The 20687-nt window shown below is 49.1% G+C and overlaps 1 protein-coding gene and 2 long non-coding RNA genes across 3 annotated transcripts; 1 reads left to right on the forward strand and 2 right to left on the reverse strand.

Moving 5' to 3' along the window:
* Positions 1 to 555: 555 nt before the first annotated feature.
* On the reverse strand, positions 556 to 5920 carry LOC125118868 (uncharacterized). The gene is made up of 3 exons (XR_007132904.1): positions 5473 to 5920; positions 1609 to 1748; positions 556 to 1490 (listed from the first exon to the last, which is right to left on the reverse strand). It is a non-coding gene; the product is annotated as an uncharacterized LOC125118868 (long non-coding RNA).
* A 4620-nt stretch (positions 5921 to 10540) lies between these two features.
* On the reverse strand, positions 10541 to 16040 carry LOC125118522 (uncharacterized). The gene is made up of 2 exons (XR_007132841.1): positions 11809 to 16040; positions 10541 to 10709 (listed from the first exon to the last, which is right to left on the reverse strand). It is a non-coding gene; the product is annotated as an uncharacterized LOC125118522 (long non-coding RNA).
* Positions 16041 to 17411: 1371 nt separating this feature from the next.
* On the forward strand, positions 17412 to 19619 carry TMSB4X (thymosin beta 4 X-linked). The gene is made up of 3 exons (XM_047765103.1): positions 17412 to 17566; positions 18673 to 18786; positions 19189 to 19619. Exons 2-3 carry the CDS (start codon positions 18687 to 18689, stop codon positions 19221 to 19223), a joined length of 135 nt encoding a protein of 44 aa, XP_047621059.1. The 5' UTR covers positions 17412 to 17566; positions 18673 to 18686; the 3' UTR covers positions 19224 to 19619.
* Positions 19620 to 20687: the final 1068 nt, after the last annotated feature.

Here is a 20687-nt window from a genome sequence, read left to right on the forward strand (position 1 = left end):
GACCATGATGGAAAAGAATATTTAAAAAAGAAGGTATATCTGTGTATCACTGAGTCATTTGCTCTACATCAGAAATTAGTCCAACATTGTCAATCAACTATACTTTAATAAAAAATGTTAAAAACTTCTGGAGTTCCCGTCGTGGCGCAGTGGAAACGAATCTGACTAGGAACCATGAGGTTGCGGGTTCGAGCCCTGGCCTCGCTGAGTGGGTTAAGGATCCAGGGCTACTGTGACCTGTGGTGTCGGTTGCACCCCCGGCTGTGGTGCAGGCTGGCAGCTGTAGCTCCCATTAGACCCCCAGCCTGGGAAGCTCCATATGCCATGGGTGTGGCCCTTGCAAAAAAAAAAAAAAAAAAAAAACTTCTAAAAAATAAAACAGAAAAAAAATTTTAAGAACCTTTCAAGTTTAATTAAGTCACATTTGTTTATTTTTATTTTTGTTACTCGAGGACGTGTATCCAAAGGCATTGCTGTGGTTTACGTCAAAAGGTGGTCTGCCAATGTTTTCCTCTAAGAGGTTTATGGTATTGCGTCTTACATTTAGGTCTTTAATCCATTTTGAGTTTATTGCTGTGCATATGCTGTTAGAGAATGTTCTAAGTTCATCCTTTCGCATGTAGCTGCCCCGTTTTCCCAGCACCGCTTATTGAGTAGACCAACGTCTCGGCCTTGTAGATTTTTGCCTCCTTTTCCATAGATTAATTGACCAGAGGTTCAGTGGGTTTAGCGAAATCACCGTCTATCACGTAACAGCGCTGGGGCCCTCTGCAACTCCCTGGGCCTCTGTTTCTTCATGTGTGACATGAGGATAATGGTAAGTCCCATTTGTTAGTCACTCCCAGTGTCATCCACCCTGTTCTCAGCCCTTCGCAATTCTCTGTATTTTAGTTACACCGCCTGTCAGTATTCGAATCAGGAAACATACGTAGTTCGTGAGCCCAGTGCCCTTGTCGAAATGGCTAAGAATTTCAAGATGGCGGCGGCAGACTGTTAGGCCAAGCACAGGCCTTCTAAGCCCCTGACTCCTACGTGACCCTGGACAGTCTGACTCCAGAGCCTTCTGTCTTAAACTCTGTGCCATGATGGCTGTCTCCTCAGGTTGCGGTGAGGTTGGAAGTGAGATTAATGGCTTCTTCGTGGAGGGAACAGAGCGTACAATGGTCTGGCAGGGGCGGCAAGGAGAGTGACACACATGAGGAATGATAAAGCCTTGTGGCTACAGCTTTGGTTGCCTGGACGAGGCAGACGTGTGCTGGTAGCTAGTACATGTTCCAAACTATGACGCTCCGAAGGCCAACCTGAGGCCCTTGCCCTCAAGGCTGCTGGTTGGAGCACGTGCTGGAAGGTTTAAGAAGCAGGAGGGGATGTGAACACAGGTCAGGAAACTACCCCTAGGGGCCCGTTTGGAGCAGGGCAGGCCAGGGCAAGAGCATAGCCTAAAGGAGGCTGTTCCGATGACACTCCAGGGACACAAGGATGAGAGGCTCCTGCAGGAGAGGCAGGGGAATGGGGAGCAATGGAAAATTGTGAGGGAAGTCAAAACGATACGTTTGGGTTACAATCTGAATATGGGGGGAAATAGAAAAACTGGTGATGCCTACTGACCTGGCCTTTTGTTTGGGGGACATCAGGCCTGTCTTGGGTGTCATCACTTGCACAAACTTTGCCTTAGAACACACAGCAAACAGGATACATTTCCTCAGGAAGGAGAAACTCTTTGCGAAGACCAAAATCGATTTAACTTCCTAAAAAGAACAGCTGTCACTGGCTGTACATTCAGTCATTTCTCAATTTGAGTCCCCCCCCCCCCCGCCCCAGATATTCCAGACCAGTTTGCAGAGGCAGTATCAGTTCTTCAGTTGTGTTCCCTACATATAATTATATCATATCATAATAATTGTAAATTTCAAAGGAAACAGACTACGCAATCAGAATAAAACCACACCAGAAAAAAGAAAAAAAGAAATCTTCTTCCAAATCTCTCCCAGATTCTTCTTCCACACTTGGCAGGGGCCTGAGAGTGGGCCACCTCAGGCCCAACTGCCTGGGTTCAAGCCCCAGCTCCCACTTATCAGCGATGGCACTTTGGACAAGTTAGGCAACCTGGATCCCTTCTTTAAAGGGGGAGGGTAACAATACTAGCCCTCACCTCAATCTTACCATGTTACCTTGTTTCGAAGGGTAGATGAGCAATGCTTAGACTAGTCTGTGGTATGCGATAAGCAGGCCATAAATGTCCATTTCCATCCCACTTCCTAGATTTTCTGCAATGATCCTGAATGACACGGAAGCATCTATGTACGTTAGCACGCTGTCTTTATCATTACTTATTGCCAGTGGGAATGAAGGTACCATCAGCTGACACTATAGCCGTGGGGTTGATGAAGCCTTACCCCTGCCCTGGAGGCCTGGAAAGAAGGGCTTGTGGGCTGGGCCTCCCACAGAGGCTTGTCTACTGAAGAAAAAATGTGCAGCCTAAAAGCTGGAAAATAAATTTCCTTCGCTGGACAAACTGAGGATTAAGTCCTGGAGACTGCCTCTCAGACAGCTCTCAGGGACTGCTCTGAAGAGGTCAAGGAGGAGCCAGGATAGATGGGAGTCTTTGCAACAAAAACCAGGTGGTTGGAACATTTAAAGGTTACTATTCATGGAGTTCCCCTCGTGGCGCAGTGGAAACGAATCCGCCTAGGAACCATGAGGTTGCGGGTTCGATCCCTGGCCTCGCTCCGTGGGTGAAGGATCCGGCGTTGCCGTGAGCTGGGGTGTAGGTCGCAGAGGCGGCTCGGATCCCGCGTGGATGTGGCTGTGGTGCAGGCCGGCAGCTACAGCTCCGATGGGACCCCTAGCCTGGGAACCTCCACATGCTGCGGGTGCGGCCCTAAAAAGAGAAAAAGCCAAAAAAAAAAAAAAGAAAAAAAAGATTACTGTTGAAGAAAACCAGCCATCCCAAGAAATTTAGCGCTTTTCTGTGTACAGGAAGATGCCCTAATCTGAGCTCACTGAAATCATTCCTTCGATAAGGACCTTAGCTCTCTCGGGCCAGTGTCCTGTTTTTCTCCATCCCGAGTCCCCCTCAGGGTCCACAGCCCTGGTGGCTGCAGTGGCTGAGCTTTTGATGGGACATGATTTGTTTACTGATACGGCAGGTGACAATCTTTGTCCACAGGCTCATGCAAACAGGCTCTGATGGGCTCTCAGACGCCTGAGCTGAGCAAGGCCACAGGGCAGAGGGGAAAGCAGACCCCGATCTGGATCTGTACCTGCCTTGCAAGAGGCGCTCCCTGGGTTCCTAACGCTCTCCCTAGTTTCAGGCTTGGATTCCTTCTGTCGCACAAAGCAGCCAACAAACATTCTTCCCTTCAGGGCCGACATGACTGGCTGGAGACGGAAAGAAATAAAACCTAGGCCCAGGAGGAGACCCAGCCTGACGGGGAACAAACAAATGGCAACAAAGGGAACAAGAGTCACAACAGGAGACTTCGCCGGAAGCAGGGGGTGGCGGGGAGGCCTGCTTTCTGCTTCCGGAGGTCAAAGAACGCTTCCCCCGAGGGTGCCGTGGAAGCCACAGGGAACCTTCTAAGGTGATGGAAATACCGTGTGTCTCCGAAAGGGGTGGTGGAGACCCCGGCGAACAAGGGCGTCCATGCGGACGCATAACTTCAAAGGAGGGCATTTTATTGGAGGGCCATTCAGCACCAAGGGACGAGGTTGGCGGTTCAGCAAGGGGAGCGGCCTGTGGTCGTGTGGTCGTGTTAGCACACTGCCTGGCACTCCGTGGACTCCCAGTAACCCTCTGCCGAATGGGAGCAGGAAGGAAGGCACCGAGTGGGGCGTGGGGGGGGGGTTGCTGAAACCTTGTCCCCGGGAGCCGGCTCCGGCTGGGCCTCAATCCCGCCTTTGTGTGGCCACCCGAGGCCCCGGGGGCTGAAGCCAGCCTCTGCGGGGGGAGGAGGCTCGGCTCCGGGGCGGGGATGCGGCGGGGCCTGCGCAGGCCCCCGGGGGGGGGGGGGGGGGAAGAGCGGGCAGCGCTGTGGGCTCGTTTGTCTGGACACACAGGCCTTCTGAGTCTGAACGCGGGCGGGTCGGTGGAGCAGCTCCAAGCCTCGCAGGCCTGTTCATCCCGTTGGCGGCTCCCATCTGCTCCGCCGGCTACAGCCCCCACCCCCGGGGCTGAGCGCTCAGCTGCCTCCCCTGACGCTGAAGCTGTCTCTCCCCTCCTGCCCCCCCTGCTTCTCGTCCCACTCCGTCCCCTGCCCCCCCTCTCCCCTGCAGGGAGGACCCAGTGGAGCCAGGCTGGCAGGATGCCCTCGGGGGAGAACTGAGAGGCCCAAGACTCTGTGCAAGGGCTCCGTGCGTCTGTGTCTGTCTCGCTGGTGGATCGGGATGGACAGACAGCTGAAGGAGGCTTGAACCAGTGAAAAGCTCTAAGCTTCCCCCCCCCCCCCCCCCCCCGCTCATGGTACTGCTTGAGGGCTACCAGATCGACGCTAGGACGCCCAGTTACATTGGACTTTCAGATAAATAATGAATAATTTGTAATTATTTATTTATGTATCTTCTTTGTACAGCCCCATCTGCGGCATATGGAAGTTCCCCAGCTAGGGGTTAAGTCAGAGCTGCAGCTGCCGGCCTACACCACAGCTGCAGCAACACTGGATCTGAGCTACATTTGTGACCTAAGCCACAGTTTGCAGCAACACCAGATCCTTAACCTGCTGAGCAAGGCCAGGGATCAAACCTGCATCCTCACAGACACCACGTTGGGTTCTTAACCCGCTGGAGCCACGAGAACTCCAGTGGTGAATTTTTTTTTTAAATATAAGGTCTCAGACATGGCGTGGGATAACCTCTACTCAAGAGCAATTTGTTATTTATCTGAAATTCCAATCTCAAAATATTCTGCATTTGGACCAGCTAAATCTAACATCCCTGCTGGGGTGTGCTGGGGACCGGAGGCAGAAGGGGAAAAGACAGCATTCCTTTAAGCCTGGCCAGGGCCTCTCTGGGACATGAGCACCCCCCAGCTCTGCCATCTTCACCAGGGCATCGGAGTCCGTGTCAGTTATGGCGGTAATAATGGCAGTTGCAGGGCCGGTGTGTGCAGCTTCTCTGCTCGACTTCCATGGAGGTGATTGTCCCCTCCGTCATATGGATGAGAGAGAGGTGGACAGAGGAGGCAGGAGGCCACTTCTGCCCCAGGCAGCCTTGCCTATTTTTCCAGGCTTCCCTCCTCCTCCGATCCCTCCCTGGTGGGAACCCCTAGGGCAGCGCTGCCTTGGCACCTAACTCTCAAGGTCGGCATAGGTGAATGCAGTGGAAAGTTACTTGCACATAAACGGACAGATGATGAAACCCCAGGAAACCACAGCTGCTCTCCTGTGGGGCCACCAGGCCCAAAGCCAACCTGCTAGGCTTGGGACCCGCTTCTGGCCCCGCTACATACCCAGAGACCTTGAGCAAGTCACTCACCATGTGTCTCGTTTCTTCCCTGATAGATGGGATGTCCTGTCACACCATTGCAGCGTGGTCAGGAGGCACGAATGAGCTAGCAGGTGCAAAAGAATGGTAGCATCTAAAAAATAAAGCCTCTGTACCGATGTACACTTGTGTCATGGTTCAACCTGGCCATGCGTGTTTGCCCTTAGCGAAATCCACTACCTGGATAGTCAGACACATATCCATCATTCTGTGATTCCAGGAGTGCCTTCCCTACCTCGCTGAGAACGTAGGTCACTTCACCAAAATGTAATGTTGTGCTCCCATTTTGCAGAAAAACCTCCAAAGCATAGCTGCTCTCATTAAGGATGGCCCTGAACTGGGCTGGCTGACTAAACTGTACCTGGGTTGTCCTGTCTCCAGCCAACTTGATTTCACATGTTAAGAAGTCTTGACAATAGTCCTCCTGCCCCTTTAAGTGCACAAGTTCCCTCAAGTACTGAGAAGCAGGAAGTCCTGACTGCCTGTTTCACTTCCTTTCAAAAGGTGTTTTCTTACTAAAGAACCCCCAAGCCCAAGGTCGCATTTGATTTCTTTGAAAGGCATACTCAACTGCCTTTGTGTGGGTTTTATGAAGTTGGGGGGGGCGGAAAGATACGAATAATATATTTTTTATTTTATATTTTTCGGTAGACTATTTTTTAGAGCAGTTTTAGGTTCATAACATAACCTCCCCCACCATCGACATAAAATTTTAAGATGTATGCATGATGAAAATAAGACATAAAATGGTATTTAAAAATCTTCAAATATACAAGTAGTACTTGTTTCTGGGAAAAATGTAAATAGCAAAGCATTGTCCATTTCCTTTCCCCAGAGATAACCTCTATCAATAGTTCTTAAAACTCCCTTCTGGAAATTATCTTGATATAACTCCCATTTTGATTATACAGAAGAGATTGCACAGAATTTCTGAGGTTCTCTTTGTTGCACTTAAGATTATACTCTGGACAGCTTTCCATGGCATCGTGAATAAACCAGCCTCAATCTTTTTCTAACGGCTGCCTCACTTTCCATTGTTTGGGTATTCTAGCCTGTATTTAACGCATCTTCCAATTAATATATACTTGGGTTGATTCAAGATTTTCCTCTTAGCTACGATGCTGTGGGAAAAAGCCCTGTGTGTGTGTGTGTGTGTGTAAATATATATCTTTGTGTGTGTCCAAATACGACCAACCGTGGAACTGCTGGATCAAGCTGGAAGTGCTGTAAGAGCCATTATGAAAAAGTCACAATGAAAAGTCTCTGCCAATTTATCCTTCTAACCAGAGCCTGTGAGAGCTGCTTCTGCCCTTCTTTGCCTGCATTCTGACCAACCTCAGGCTTTGTCCAACCTTCTCATTTTGATCAGTCTAAAAGGGGCTGAGGAAAGCTTCCTTGTTTGATTTGCAGCTGAAAGCCTCCTATGGGGGGCGGACCAGCTCCCCAGCCTCAATCTTGGCTCAGTGAGGGGGGCTTAGAGCCCAGACTCTGGCACCCACTAGCCCCTTGCCATACTCTGCAGCCTCAGATTTCCCCTCTGTAAAATAAGCATCCTAAGATCAAGTTCATGGCGTTATTCAGAGGAGTCAACAGAGCAGGGCAGAGTAACAGCGCTGCAAATGTTAGTGGGTTTCCCATTGAAGCAAAAACAAAACAAAAAAAAAACCCCCCAAACCAAAAAAACTGATTTCAACTGACCTAGTCAAAGGCCAGTGAATGATTTTTGCGGTGTCTGAAATCTCACCTTCTCCTTACTCACTGTCCCTGCTTGAGGGAGGAAAATGCAAATCAGATGCTTCAACAGTAAATGGTTGGTCTCCCTCTCTAAGCCCCAGCTTCTTCCTCTGTAAGATGGATGTTCACTGCAGGCTGGCCTTGAGGGGGATGCAGAAGCATGCAGGACAGCGCCTGGCTCTGGCAAGCCCTCCCTAGGTGAGCCTCGTTCTTGTTATTCTCAGCCACGGATCGCCCCATCTGTGCACGTCCCCCAGCAGAACAGGTGGATTCAGCTAACAGATGATTTGCAAACATCTACCTGATGCCAGGCTAGTCCAAGACCCTCTGAGCTTCTCCACACTGCAGTAAGGTCCTGGCGGAAGGGCAGCCTCCAACTTCCTGGTCTGTCCAGTGACAGTGAACTCTATCCTACAAGGTTCGGCAAGTGTATTGAGTGACCAGCCCCCATGATCCCATTCTCTAGCATTTAATAGGAAAAGACCGTCATGGAGCCACTTCGTGAAAGTCTGTCTGCCATGTTTTATCTCTAAAATTTATCTCCTTTGGAAACAGGGTACAGCCTGGATACTGTGGTATTGCTCAAGTGACACCTAAGTTACTTGGGAGTGGGATTGGCACTGACGTGCTCTCTCCATGTTTTCCAGTGCCACACAGGATCTCGCTTGGGTTTGTGAACAGTGGGGAGAGTCATTTACCTGTGTGGAGCTTACAATTAATCCCACCATTACTGAGTGCTATAGTGCGAAAGTCTGTAGCTCCCCAAAATTCATATGTTGAAATCCTGCCCCTCAGTGCGACGGTGTCAGGAGGTGGGGCCTTCAGGAATGGGGTTAGTGCCCTTATAAGAGACCCCCTAGAGCTCTCCAACCCTTTTGTCCCATGTGGACACCATGAGAAGTCTGTGGCCTTGAGGACGACCCTCACCCGACCTTGCTGGTGCTCTGATCTCAACATCCAGCCTGCAGAACTATAAGAAAGAGATTTCTGTTGTTTGTAAGACACCCAGTCTGTGGCCTTACTGAGCTAAGAATTCTTTTCAAAGGTTGCCGAAATATGCGCACCATGTAAGGAACAGGGATGCAGTAGACAGCATGTCTCAAAACATAATGGCTTCACTGTGGAGGAGCCTGAAAGAGAACACCTCAATCAAGCGATCAAAGCTCCCATCCCCAATAATGGAGCCAACCAACATCACACGCCTCCTGATGCCAGATACCGAGAAGGTCACAGCATCTCTTGTGCAGCCTTCCTGCCAAAAAGGCCAAGCCCCAATCTAATCATGAGGAAACATCAGGCAAACCTCATTCAAGGGAAATTCCACAAAACAACTGGCCCGTTGTCTTCACAAGTAGTCGTGGCATGGAACACCAGGCGAGGCTGAGGAAGTTCTAAATTAAAAGACACTAATGGGACCTGACAATTAAACGTGGAACAGGCTCACGGATTGGCACTTGCATCAGAAAACAACCTGTTCGGAGGGCATTATCAGGCTAATAGGCAAAATGTGAAGCAGGTCTGTAGATAAGATAAGAGGGTTAGAGAAGGTGACGTTTCCTAGAACTGGTACCTGTACAGTGGCCGTGCCGGGGAGGGTCCTTGTTCTTAGTAAGCTCACATCAAGTATGGGGAGTAAAAGGTGTCAGATTTGCAACTGACTTTCGAAGGGTTTAGAAGATAGATAGATAGATAGATAGATAGATAGATAGATAGATAGATGGATGGGGATTTAGAGAGTAAGAGAAGGATAAAGCAGATGTGGCAAAATATTACCAACCGGTAAGTCTGAGTGATGAGTAAACGGGAATTCGTCATTGTATTTTTGCAGCTTTTCTCCAGGTCACCTCATGATCATCATCAACCAGGTGCGGTCCAAGGGGCCCATCAGGAATAACAAAGACACTCCAAACACTTGGGAAATGCCCCAAATTTAGAGGCTCCGTCTCTGGAACCGGAACCAGGGACCAAAACCAGCTACATTCTTTCTGATGCAAAACCAGAGAGCTAGGATTTAAGCTAAAAAAGTGAGGCATTTCTGCAAACATAGCCATAGAGTACAAAATACAAAATTCAGACACTAAAATATCTCCTCCAGGCCCAAACTAAAATTATGTCCCTGTCTGTATGTAGATAGAAAAATAGAAAGACTTAAGTCCAAATGCATGCTCACTCTTGGTGCCAGTTAACGTAAGTAGTAAAATGAGGGGCGGGGGGAAGATGTGTGTGTGTGTGAAATATATCGGGCAAAGCCATTTTCATGAATGAGGAAAATGTTAAGTCTTTGGAAGCCAAGCACGCAGGTTCAACTGGGAGAAATGGATTCTTGGACAAAAACGAACTAACAAAACACATTGGCATCACCACCACTGCCAATACCACCACAAAACCCAGTGTGCTCTTGTTTGCTTAGTGGTGGGAACAACTCAATACCAAGCAGTCATCCTACAGATAGTTATAATACTGCCCTGAGACTGAGTTTCATCAATGACTGAATTTGGCTCTTTTTTCACTATATATATATATATATATTTGTTTTCTTTTTTTTCCCCTGAGGTATCCGTTATCTGAGCTCCAGGACCTAAAACCGTGCCTAAAGGACTAGAGGCGCACAGTTGTAAGCAAGGAGTCTGGGTTTCTGCTTTTGGCTCTGCTCACCAGCTGAGTACCCTTGGGCAGGTCACTAAACCTCTCTGTGCTGAGTGAGAGATTGATACCAGTACCTATCCGCTTTATCTGCATATGGGTGCTTTAAGGATAAAATGACACCCAAAATGAGAAAATGCACCAATAAAGTTCAGTAATACCAGATAAATGCCAGTTGTATTACGTAAGAATTACTAAAGCCCAGAATGTAAGGTGACACTTTTAAGCTGTAAACTGGTCTTTTTTTTTTTTTTTTTTTCCTTTCCCCAACTTTTGTCCAATGTGCTGGTTCCTCTGAGCTGGTACCTAAACCTTTTTAGGTAATCTGCTGCTCTAGACTGGGGAATTTAGGCCATGCAGAATTTAGCACGCAGGGAGAAATGGTCAATTCAATGTCCAAAGCGGAGGTATTCACTGGTTTAAATGGTTTATTGGTAGCCAAGCCATCTCTTCCATTCTGTCTCAGAAACCCTGTTGGTAACTTCTCTAATTCAAGAGAGCTCTCTTTTTGATAAATTGGGGTCCACAGACATTCAAGAGATCTCTGGAGAGAATCCATAAATTTAGGGGAAAAATGCATCTTTATTTTCGTTAACTTCTAACTGGGTCTTAGCATTACCTTCAAGTAGGCAGGTAGGCAAATCTCTTAGCACGAGTTGCTATAACAAAGTACTATAGGGTAGGTGGCTTAAGAAGACCTTTATTTCACACCATTTTGGAGGCTGGGGAGTCCAAGATCCAGGCGCAGGCAGATTGGGTTCCTGTGAGGGCCCGCTTCGTGGCTTATGGACAACCACATTCATACAAACGTTCAGTCCATAACGGCAAGGCACCTCTGTCCTCCGCAGTTCCTGTGATTGTATCAACAACAGAAATCACTCAGCAGTCTTCAATTTAGGCTCGATATGAGACCTACTACCAGATTGTGTTATTTAACGCATAAAAAAGCATGTGTATTCCTACATCACGATGTTCACAACTTTTTACTGGATGGGAAATGTAATTGCTTTCATTTGTGATCCCAGGTTTTATATTTTCTGCATACATAATTCTGAGAAAGGGTCTATAGGCTTCCTCAAATCTAATCGCCCTGGCACACAAAAAAAGTTAGGAACCCAGAAGCTCACTCCCCTGTGACTCCCCTCCAATTTTCTCATAAGCAGACACTGGGCTGTGAGGAAATGGGACTATGATTCACTTTTTTTTTTTTTTTCGCTTTCATTTAAAAAGTTCAGTTAAAAAGCATATAAAGTAAAAGTAACCATTTTAAAGTGAACAATTTAGTGGCATTCAGTTCATTCACATGCACCACCTCTAACTAGTTCTCAAACATTTTCATTACCCTACAATGAAACCTTGTAGCTATTAAGTCATCACTCCCTTTTCCCCTTCCCCAACTCCTTGACAACATGTTATCTCCTTTCTCTCTATATAGATTTGCCTCTTCTGGATGTTTCATGATTCATGATTCATGAATCGCACAGTACGTTGTCTTTCATATGTGGCTTTTTAACTTAGCATGTTTTCAAGGTTCTTCCATGTGACAGCATGCATCAGGGCTTCATTACTCTTTATGGCTAAATAATATTCCGTTGTATGGCTAGATCACTTTTCATTTATCCGTCTGTCCATCAGTAGACATTTGGATCGTTCCTACTTTTTGGCTAATGGAATAGTGCTTCTATGAACAAAAGTGCAAGTATTTGAGAATGTGCTTTTGATTCTTTTGGGTATATACGTAGGAGCGGAATTGCTGGGTCATATAGTAATTCACTGTTTACCTTTTTGAAGAATATGATTAACTTTTAAATCTTTAGTTGAAGCTATTATCTAAAGTGAGATTTATTCCCCATAGTGTCTATGAATCCCATTTGTCCATATCAGATAATCTTTACTGAGACAATTCATTCCTGGTATAAATTGCGCAATATAAACGCAGAACTCAACTACCTTTTTCCTGGTGCTTTCATTTGCCCCATATTTGGGCTTTGTGTGAAAAGGTGACATCCTCTTCTTCTTGCTTTGATGGAAATGATGTCAATGGGATTCTTTCCCTGAGAAGGCTCCTGTGAATATAGGCATCAGAGAGACTTGGGGGAGTGGGTGGAGGTGCTGGTAAAGACTTGCTCCTTCATTGGCCTTGGTACGTGCCAGTCAATTCTGATGTGCAAGTAAGCTGATCCCTCGGAGAGGAAATAAATAACCTGGCAGAAGGGAAGGGAAAGGAGCTGGTGTGTGCACTTGGCACAGGTCCTAGGAAAAGGTGGTGACTGCCATAGGTCACCCGCTTTCAGGGCAACTAGGCTCAGCTTGAAGCTTAGCAGAGCGTGGAGAGGCTGAACTGTCCTGTGCCCACACTCAGAACTTTCCACACTTGAGCAGCCTGGGTGGGAATGATCAGAGGGGGCATTCTAGACAGAGGAAGAGACAGATGAGTCAAGTCCTAGGAACTGAGTCCTAGTCCATTCCTGAGTCCTAGGAAAAGCCAGGGGCACTCGGGGCACAGAGGGAATGAGGATGAAAGGGGCAGGAATGGCTTCATAACTTGGGGACACAGTGCAAAATGAAAACATGGGGCCCTTTGTTCAAAATGATTGAGAATTTCAAGATGGTGGTGGCAGAGCATTAAGCCAAGCATAGGGCCTCTGTCAGTGAGGGTCTTTGTATGAGGGCACAGGTCATAGGCCCAAGAAACCAGCCTCAGGGAGGGGGAATCATCAGGGTCAGCCAAGAAGGCTGAGTAGGGACCATGTGAGGTGTCACCTCCAATTTGGGCCAGGTGCCTGTCGCCCACCTGTGCTTCATTGTTCCTCCCATAAAAGCCATTAGCTACCTTCAGCTGAGGACCTGGGAATTATTGTCTATAAAACAGCCTTGACGTCCACAGAAGTCGCACATTAAAATATATCAACACTTACTACTTGCTAATGATAATTTTGCTTCACAATGGAATAAAGACGGTCATTTTTAACACAGAAGGTCTCCCCTTTCAATATGTTATTTGACCACTAATTTTTTTAACCATTGTAATATGAATGACTGCTGGGAAAAATATTAGAGTAGTGAAAAGCTCTGCGAAACTACCAGTGTTCAAGATAAAGAATCCCCTTTGTTGTGCGGGCATCGGGCTATGTGAGAGGAGGCAGAGAGCAGATTGGGTTTCTCTGATGAAATCATTTGAACATTGGAGCAGGCAAATATCTGATTTTAATGATCTGTGATACACGTTCTTAAAAGTTTTAATGATGGGAACCTTGGATGTTTTCTTGAGATGGAATATAATTTTACCCTGATGTGGCCTACAGAATAAAAGTCTAAAGAAAGGCCTTCGTGCAGGATTCTAGAAAAGTGTAGTGTTTCAACAAGGCAGCTTCTGAGCCACCCAGTGTGAGTTTAAACCTGCCTCAGGCTTTTACTGTGTGGTTTGGGGCACATTATGTGTCTCTCCAGGACTCCCTCATCTGCAACATGGGGAACCTTAAAATGCCTCTATCAGGGATGTGTGCAAGGGTTTGGGGAGATTACCCATGGAAAGCGCCCCCATATATATATAGTAAGCTCTCAAAAAAGGTTTGCTATTATTATGGTTCTAATTGCTCCTTCTGTTGGTTTTGTTGTGGTTGTTCTTATTGTTCTTATTGTTATTACACAGTCTGGTCCCCACAGTATTTCCTGTCAGTTTCTCTCATTCTGTCACACGCCCCAGACAAACAAGCTACTCCTCACCCTCTGCATCTTCTTGAAGATTCTCTGCCTTCTTATTGTTGCCCTTGCTGTGAGGAGGCTGAGCAGCCACTTGGAGGGGATGTTGCCGTGGCGAATTTAAGCCGCAATAGGGAACTGGGTTGAATGAGAGCCCCCTGTAACATTCCCTTTGGCGCTAAGATGCCACCAAAGCCGCCAAGTGGACTGGAAAGTTAGCACCGCAGGGTCTGAAGAGCTCGAGAGTGTTCTTTGACTCTCCTCCGGGCTCCTGGTACCATCCCCTCCTTTTTAGCCCCTTAGCTGGGGGAACCTTCTGTTCCGTTGCATTGAGTACAGCGAGGAGCTACCAAGATGGGCCTCCAGGGGAGGACGCGGACTGGGGAGCTAGATCTTGAGCAAGTTGCTTAAATTCTCTGAGCCTCAGTTTCTTCAGCAGTAAAATGGGGACATGAGTAGCCACGGCACAGGGTGAGATTAGACTCAGAGGCTGTGCATGAGAGGCTGTAACAAAGGGTCTGCCCTGTGGCCAGTTCACTAAATATCGTCTCCCTGTCATCCGGGGGGTTGTGTCTCTCTGGGGATTTGGATGAACAGATGGAGCCTGCAGGCTCACAGGGGCCGGTGGGTGGGTTGAGGCAGGTAGGGGCAGGTCGTGGGAGGCCCCGAAACTCAGGCACAGGGACCTGGGCCCCTGAGAGCAGAGTCGGGAGCCTGGTCTTGTCCCTCTTCTTCTTCTTCCTCTTCTCCGGTCAGGGCTCCGCACAAAATATAATAGGTTAAAAATAACAAAAAGAATTTTCCGGAGCTCTGATTCCAAGGGCTATTTCCCCAGCCTTTTGGAAATAGCTACAAATCTGTCCCCGGGCCACCGCAGAAAGCAACACAAAACACAGTGTGCCCTGACACCGCTTCCTGGTTCCCTGGGCACGGGCGTGCAGGGGGCCGCCTTGCACTGCAGACTCTTTTGGCACAGTTTTCACAGGGTCTCTGGCCCCCGCGATGAGGAAGGGAGGGCCTGGGCCAGGTGGGCTGTCTACTCACCTTTCACCGGAGAGCCCCGAGCCCACCCTGCCCTCCTTCTGTCCCTCCAAGCCTGTCTTTTCTTGGGCTTGAGACCTCCCACCTCCAGTGGTCGCCTAGCACATGCTAACGCACTTAGAGACGCCAGCTTCCTGGAGGCAGGAGGGACCCCTGAAACGTCAATACTCAAAGGACTAAAGAGAAGAAAGCACGGGGGCTGGAACCACCGGTGCTGAGTAGGGCCCAGCCGGGTGCAAGGACCGTCCTCAGGGCAGCCAGGCCTTTCCAAGCCGTCTTTCGCTGTTGACGGAGCAACTCTTAGGCACCAGGCATTGTGGGAAAGCAAGCACAGCCTGCCGCGTGCTATTCCTGGTGAGTCTTGGGTGCAGACTCCGGGCCCAGGGGTGAAGATTTTCCTGTACCCCTTACCATCAACAGTACAGAGCGGTTACTGGCCGAGTTGTCACAATGTGGCACCTCTAAGCCCCCCGTCTCTCCATCTTTAAACCTCTCCTTATGGAAAGGCCGAGGGCATGAAAGGCAAAAACAAACATAAAGCCCCTACTGCTATGCCTGACCGGAATTATTTTTTATGTGCTGGAAACCTCGCCAAAGATCTCAGGAACATCTCAGTATGCTGAAACTTCATAAGAGCAAGAACTAGTATAAAAACATCTAAAATTCGCAATCAATTCCAAACACGAAACATTCTTTGTCTCTCACCCCTCAATCCTGAATAATACTAACAGCAGCAATACAAAGCAAACCAAGAAGCTTAAGGTCACACGCTGTCAGAAGCAACCGCCCAGGGTGGGCGGCTGAAGCACTCAATGATCCCATTTCACAGAGGAGCAAACTCCTCGTGGAAAGATGCATTCACAGGCCCGGGGCCCACAACTCTTAGGACTCGTCCCCGCGTTTGCATTTGCTTCCAGCTGAATCCCGCTTTTTCCATCCCCTCTCCAACCTCTGGCAAGTCAGCCAGGCAAAGCCCAACATGGCAGCCTCTCTCCCTTTCAGCAGCTGCCTCCCTCTCTGACCCTTTCTCTAGATCCAAATCGAAACGCAGCAGCAGGAGGGCTGCTGGTTAGCCAACTAGAAAAATGCTCCAGGCATTTACGAATCGCCCGGCCTGCATGGCCTTTGGAGACTTGCTCGGCAAGGCCGAGCCCTTCAGCCCTCCAGCCCTCGCTGAGGAAAAGGCCTCGGGGAGACGCTGGGGAACTTAGTGACAGTCCTTTGAAAAGAAGAGATTTCTGACAGCAGCTGGGTGAGGGGAAATGGACTCCCCAGACCTGGCAGAGCTGGTGTCAGCACGCAGCAGCTGGCAGCTGAATGAGGGCCACAAGTCCACCCTGCGGGCTGAGTTTCCACCATGAAGTGGACTCTCCGGCCCGAGGTTCAGGGGGATATGTGTCACCGCAGAGGTGACATCCTGTGCCTGCCCCCAAAGGCCCGGTGGGCCCCCCCCCCCCCCATTCGGAGAGCAGAATCGCAGCCGCCCAGTGGAGCAGGAACCCAGGAACCCAGACTGTCACCTGCCCCTGCCCGCAGCCCCCTCCCCCTCCCTCCCCAGAAGAAGGAAGTCCACGTGGAAGAAATGGGGAAGTCGGAGGTGCTCCTGCTGGGGCTTGTCAGGGTCTCTCGGCACAACGGCTTCTAATCCCCAGGGCGACCCAAGCCTCTGCCAGAAACACGATCAGCGAGGGGCTTCTGGAAACATTTTCTGAGGACGCAGGGAGGGAGCGTATTGTGCTGTTCCTCCAAAAAACAGTCACCACCGGGTTCTTCTTTCTTTCCCAGGCCCCGGGCAGCCGCCACCCGCCCTTCACCTTCCCCCCTGCCGGGTACTGGCAACTAAGTTCAGGCGCCGGGGGAAGGGCCCCTCGTGGGACAGAGTCAGGGGCCATTTTGAAAACTGCTCCTCGGCCCCTGGAGCTCCCGCGTCTCCGGACGTGACTCAGAAGCGCGCTTCAAAATGGAATCGTGCTCAAGAGCCTCCCTTCGCAATACGGAGTTCGACTTTTAAATTCCATCTTCGGGTGTTAGAGATGGTGCGATTGCAGTCTTGGGCCTTCCACCCGGGGCCTCCTTCGCAATCACTTTTATAATTCAGGAAAATAAGGAACAGCAGAAGTAAAAGAACTTCCTCCTTGTCCAGGCAGCAAGGCAACAGCAGAGCTTGAACTTGACTTATTTTTTTCCTCAGGGAGAGGCGACGGGCTCTCTATACTCCTGAGAAATGAACTGCCAACCAGCAGATATTCCGGTTATTTGATTTGGGTGCTAGCGATGAAAAAAAAAAAATGCATGTAACACTTTTTTTTTTTTTTCTTCTTCCCCAATCACTTAAGGGTGTTTTGGCTCCCACCCAAGTCTAGGAGAATGCAAGTAAGGAGACAAAGAGGGCCAGGGTGGGGCGTAGGGCCTCCCCTGGCCTCAAAGCTGAGTCACAGGAATCGCACCCCTGCAGAGGGCGAGGCCCTGGGGCAGGGGACACCGCACCCCGCCTTGGGGATGCTCCTTTACTGCAGCTACGCAGTAAAGGAATGCCTGTCCCCCTAGGTACCACCTAGGCCCTTAGTTACCAGGTTCCGGTGCCCAAGAGCAGATTTGCGCGGCTGTTGCAAAAATCCATTATGATAGAACAGACAGAGAAGGGGGAAAATGCATTATAAAGGAAGCGTTGCAGGGTGGGCTACACGCATTTTATTTTTCACCCTCACTGCGGTTAGGTGCACGGGTGGACGCCGGGTGGCGCCACCCTCCCCCGGGCCCAGCCCCCCTCCCCCTCAACGCCAGGCAGGGCCCGGACGCCGTTCCGCCGTTCCGGGGACCCGGCGCGAAGGGGTTAAGCGGGCCGGCGGGTGACATCACCTCATTTACATAGGAGCGCGCATATAGCGACAGCCACTGCGCCCCGCCCGGCACTCGGCGGCGGCCACTGCGTAGATCGGATTCCTCTCGCTCGCGCCTCGCTCCGGTGAGCCCCGGGGCCCCTGCCTCCTGCCCTCGGCTCCCCTTCCTGCCCCGCGCCCGCTCTCCCCGCCAGCATCCCCACAGCCGAGCCTGAGTCGTCCTCCCGGGAAAAGGCTGCTTCGGGGAGCTTGGGGATGCCAAACCCTTCCAGATGCTGGGTAGCCGGGTCGGGAACTCGGTGATTTTTTTTCTTTTTTTTAAAGTGAAAACTGGCGTTTTGCTATGCAGCTCCCAAGGGAACATTTTTTTCCCTTCCCCCAAAGGCGTTCTGCCTTGCCTCCTAGGCGGGTGATTAATAGGAACAGAAAGATCCTTTGTTCCAGCTCACACCCACCCAAGCGCGGGCCTTCGCAATCCCGTTTTTCCTCCAGCCCCGTGGGCTGCATCTGTTGGGGTTTAAGGCGGCTGGAGGCTGTGCTGTGAAATGTTGAAAAGGTCCTTCTCGCAGGGCAATGTGTGCGGTGCAGCCGAATGGCTCTGAAATGCAGATCAGGGTTGATCTAGAGGGTGCGGGGGCAGCTTTGTGTGCGGCTGGCTGCATTGTTGAGCGAGAGGGAGGAAGCGGGTAGGGCGGTGGTCGGTGGCGCCCGGCAGCAGCTGCCGCCTTTGTGACTAGAGAAGAAAGCAGGGCAGCCCGCATCTTTGGGAGAGAGGCCGTGGATAGAAAATGGAAACGCTTTGTGCCACCGTGGCTTCATTTTAAGAAGTTTTACTCGATTTTCTTCCCCTTAAACGCCAAACGGCTTCGCTCTTCTCTGAAGTTGAAGCGCTGCAGTTAACGAGCCACAGGGCTTTAATTTCATTGTTCCGAAAGAGACAGCCTCCAAATGTGAGCGTTTTTCTCACCTTAGAAGAGCCCCGGCTCGGTCCCCGGCCTTTTGAAATACTCAAAGGAGGTGGGGTGGGGGGGAGGTGGTTTTTTTTTTTTTTTTTTTTTTTCCCCCCCTCTGTAGAAAGAGGAAGATCTTTTTTAGCCCGGAGTGAAAGCGGAAGGAGGCTGAGTTGGGGTTTCAGGCGGGAGAGGCAAGGGCAGAAGCGCATTTCTGGGTCCGGAGAGCCGAGGGTGGGTGGCTCGCCGTCAACCTCCCTCTTGGCTTTGTACCTTTGCAGCGTCCTCTGCAACCATGTCTGACAAGCCCGATATGGCTGAGATTGAGAAATTCGATAAGTCGAAATTGAAGAAGACAGAAACGCAAGAGAAAAATCCACTGCCTTCAAAAGAAAGTAAGCAAGCCCCCCCCACCCCCACCCCCTTTAAGAAAAAGCCAGGGCGGGGCGGGTAGGAGAGCTTGGGAGGGGCTGGGAGAAGAATTGGGGTGGGGGGCGGGGAGTGCGGGGGAGGAGCCCGCAGGTTTTTGATGAATATGGCTTGGAAAGGTTAATTTAAAATCGTTTTGCAGCCAACAAACACAGGGGTTTAATAATTTCCTAATGGAATGTGTAACAGACCATATTTACACATGTTCAGGTTCATGCACATATCGCATGATGGGCTGCCTCAGTTGTCCTTGGAGAATTTTTGTGATAAAACGAAAGTACGGGACTCCTATCCTAGGCTATACTGAATTCGCCTCGTCAGCCTCCTCCATCTTCTTTTTCTTTTTGTCTTTTTCTTTCCGGTCACAGCGATTGAACAGGAGAAGCAAGCAGGCGAGTCGTAATGAGGCGCGCGCCGCCAGTATGCACTGTACATTCCACAAGCATTGCCTTCTTATTTTACTTCTTTTAGCTGTTTAACTTTGTAAGATGCAAAGAGGTTGGATCAAGTTTAAATGACTGTGCTGCCCCTTTTCACATCAAAGAATGGAGAACTACTGACACGAAGGCCGCGCCTGCCTCTCCCATCTGCCTGGGTGGCTGGCAGGGAAGGAAAAGAACTTGCATGTTGGTGAAGGAGGAAGCTGGGTGGAATTTAGAGGAAAAAGCGAGCTGGTCCAAGGTGTCCTGCGGGCTGTAAAATGCAGTTTAATCAGAGTGCCATTTTTTTTTTGTTCAAATGATTTTAATTATTGGAATGCACAATTTTTTTAATATGCAAATAAAAAGTTTAAAACGTGGCTGGTGTGATGGTCTGGTCTCTGAAAGGAGCGGCTTCCTCAGAGGGAACCTTGGCAAAAGGGCCAAAAGAGTGGGTGCGCTGGGAAGCAGGAGGTGACAGACATCTGGTAATTTGGGTAAAGTCTCCGGAGACACAAATGGGTTTCATCCAGGTTTGAAATACCTCGCGTCTGTGCTAGGTAACCGGGAGATGGGGTTTTTTTTGTATTTTTTTTTAGGCTGATGGAATTCTTAACTATCCAGAGTTGAATGAAAATTTTGATAAACATAAATTTGCAGTTCTTTTTTAAAAAGGGTTTGTTAAGCCAGCACTGAATCTCTTGCACCTGATCAAGAACCCGAAGGTGGTGGTAATTCACAGGCACACTACACTCTTTGTTTCAGGTGTCAAACAGCCAGGCGTATTGAGCCAGTTGCGAACGCATCTTGTGAGATAAGGGAAAATGTAACATTTTTAATAACTGCTTTATAAAAGGATTCAAGAGCTGTTCTTCCTCTGTCTAATGGCTGGTTCCAATTAGAATTAAGTCGTTAAAATCGCTTTTATGAAATCGGTGTACTTAGGATGCATGATTAGGACTTAAGATTAATTCTCAATTTAGATAATGAAAAACATTGTTGGATTTGAAGGACACCAGGGGGACAAGGATGAAATGGGTGCTGTTTAAAATCCAGTAGGATTTAATTGGCTCACCTCCAGGGCTTAGCTTTGAGTCCTTGATAACTTCTCAATCATTTGAATACACCTATTTAAACTGGTGGGTAAAAGCCGAGCCTTAGTTTGAGGGGCCGTTAATAGGCAGAAAGAGGAAAACAAGCTATCTATCTTAAGGTCTTGAGTGGATTCCTCCATTCTTACATAAGAAAGAGTGCAGGTATTTTTTCAAAAGAAAGAGTTACACATTTTATTAAAGTGGAGATGGCTTTTAAGGCTGGTACTCACCAAAGCTAAGATTGACAATGCAAATGTCCAAGATGTTAAACTGCCCCTGCCCTTAAAACCTGACCTATGAAGAGAACCCTTTTTGAAGGAGTGGAGTGGAGGGCAAATTGGTGATTATTAAACA

This window comes from Phacochoerus africanus, chromosome X, assembly GCF_016906955.1.
Source record: "Phacochoerus africanus isolate WHEZ1 chromosome X, ROS_Pafr_v1, whole genome shotgun sequence".
NCBI classification, from domain to species: Eukaryota; Metazoa; Chordata; class Mammalia; order Artiodactyla; family Suidae; genus Phacochoerus; species Phacochoerus africanus.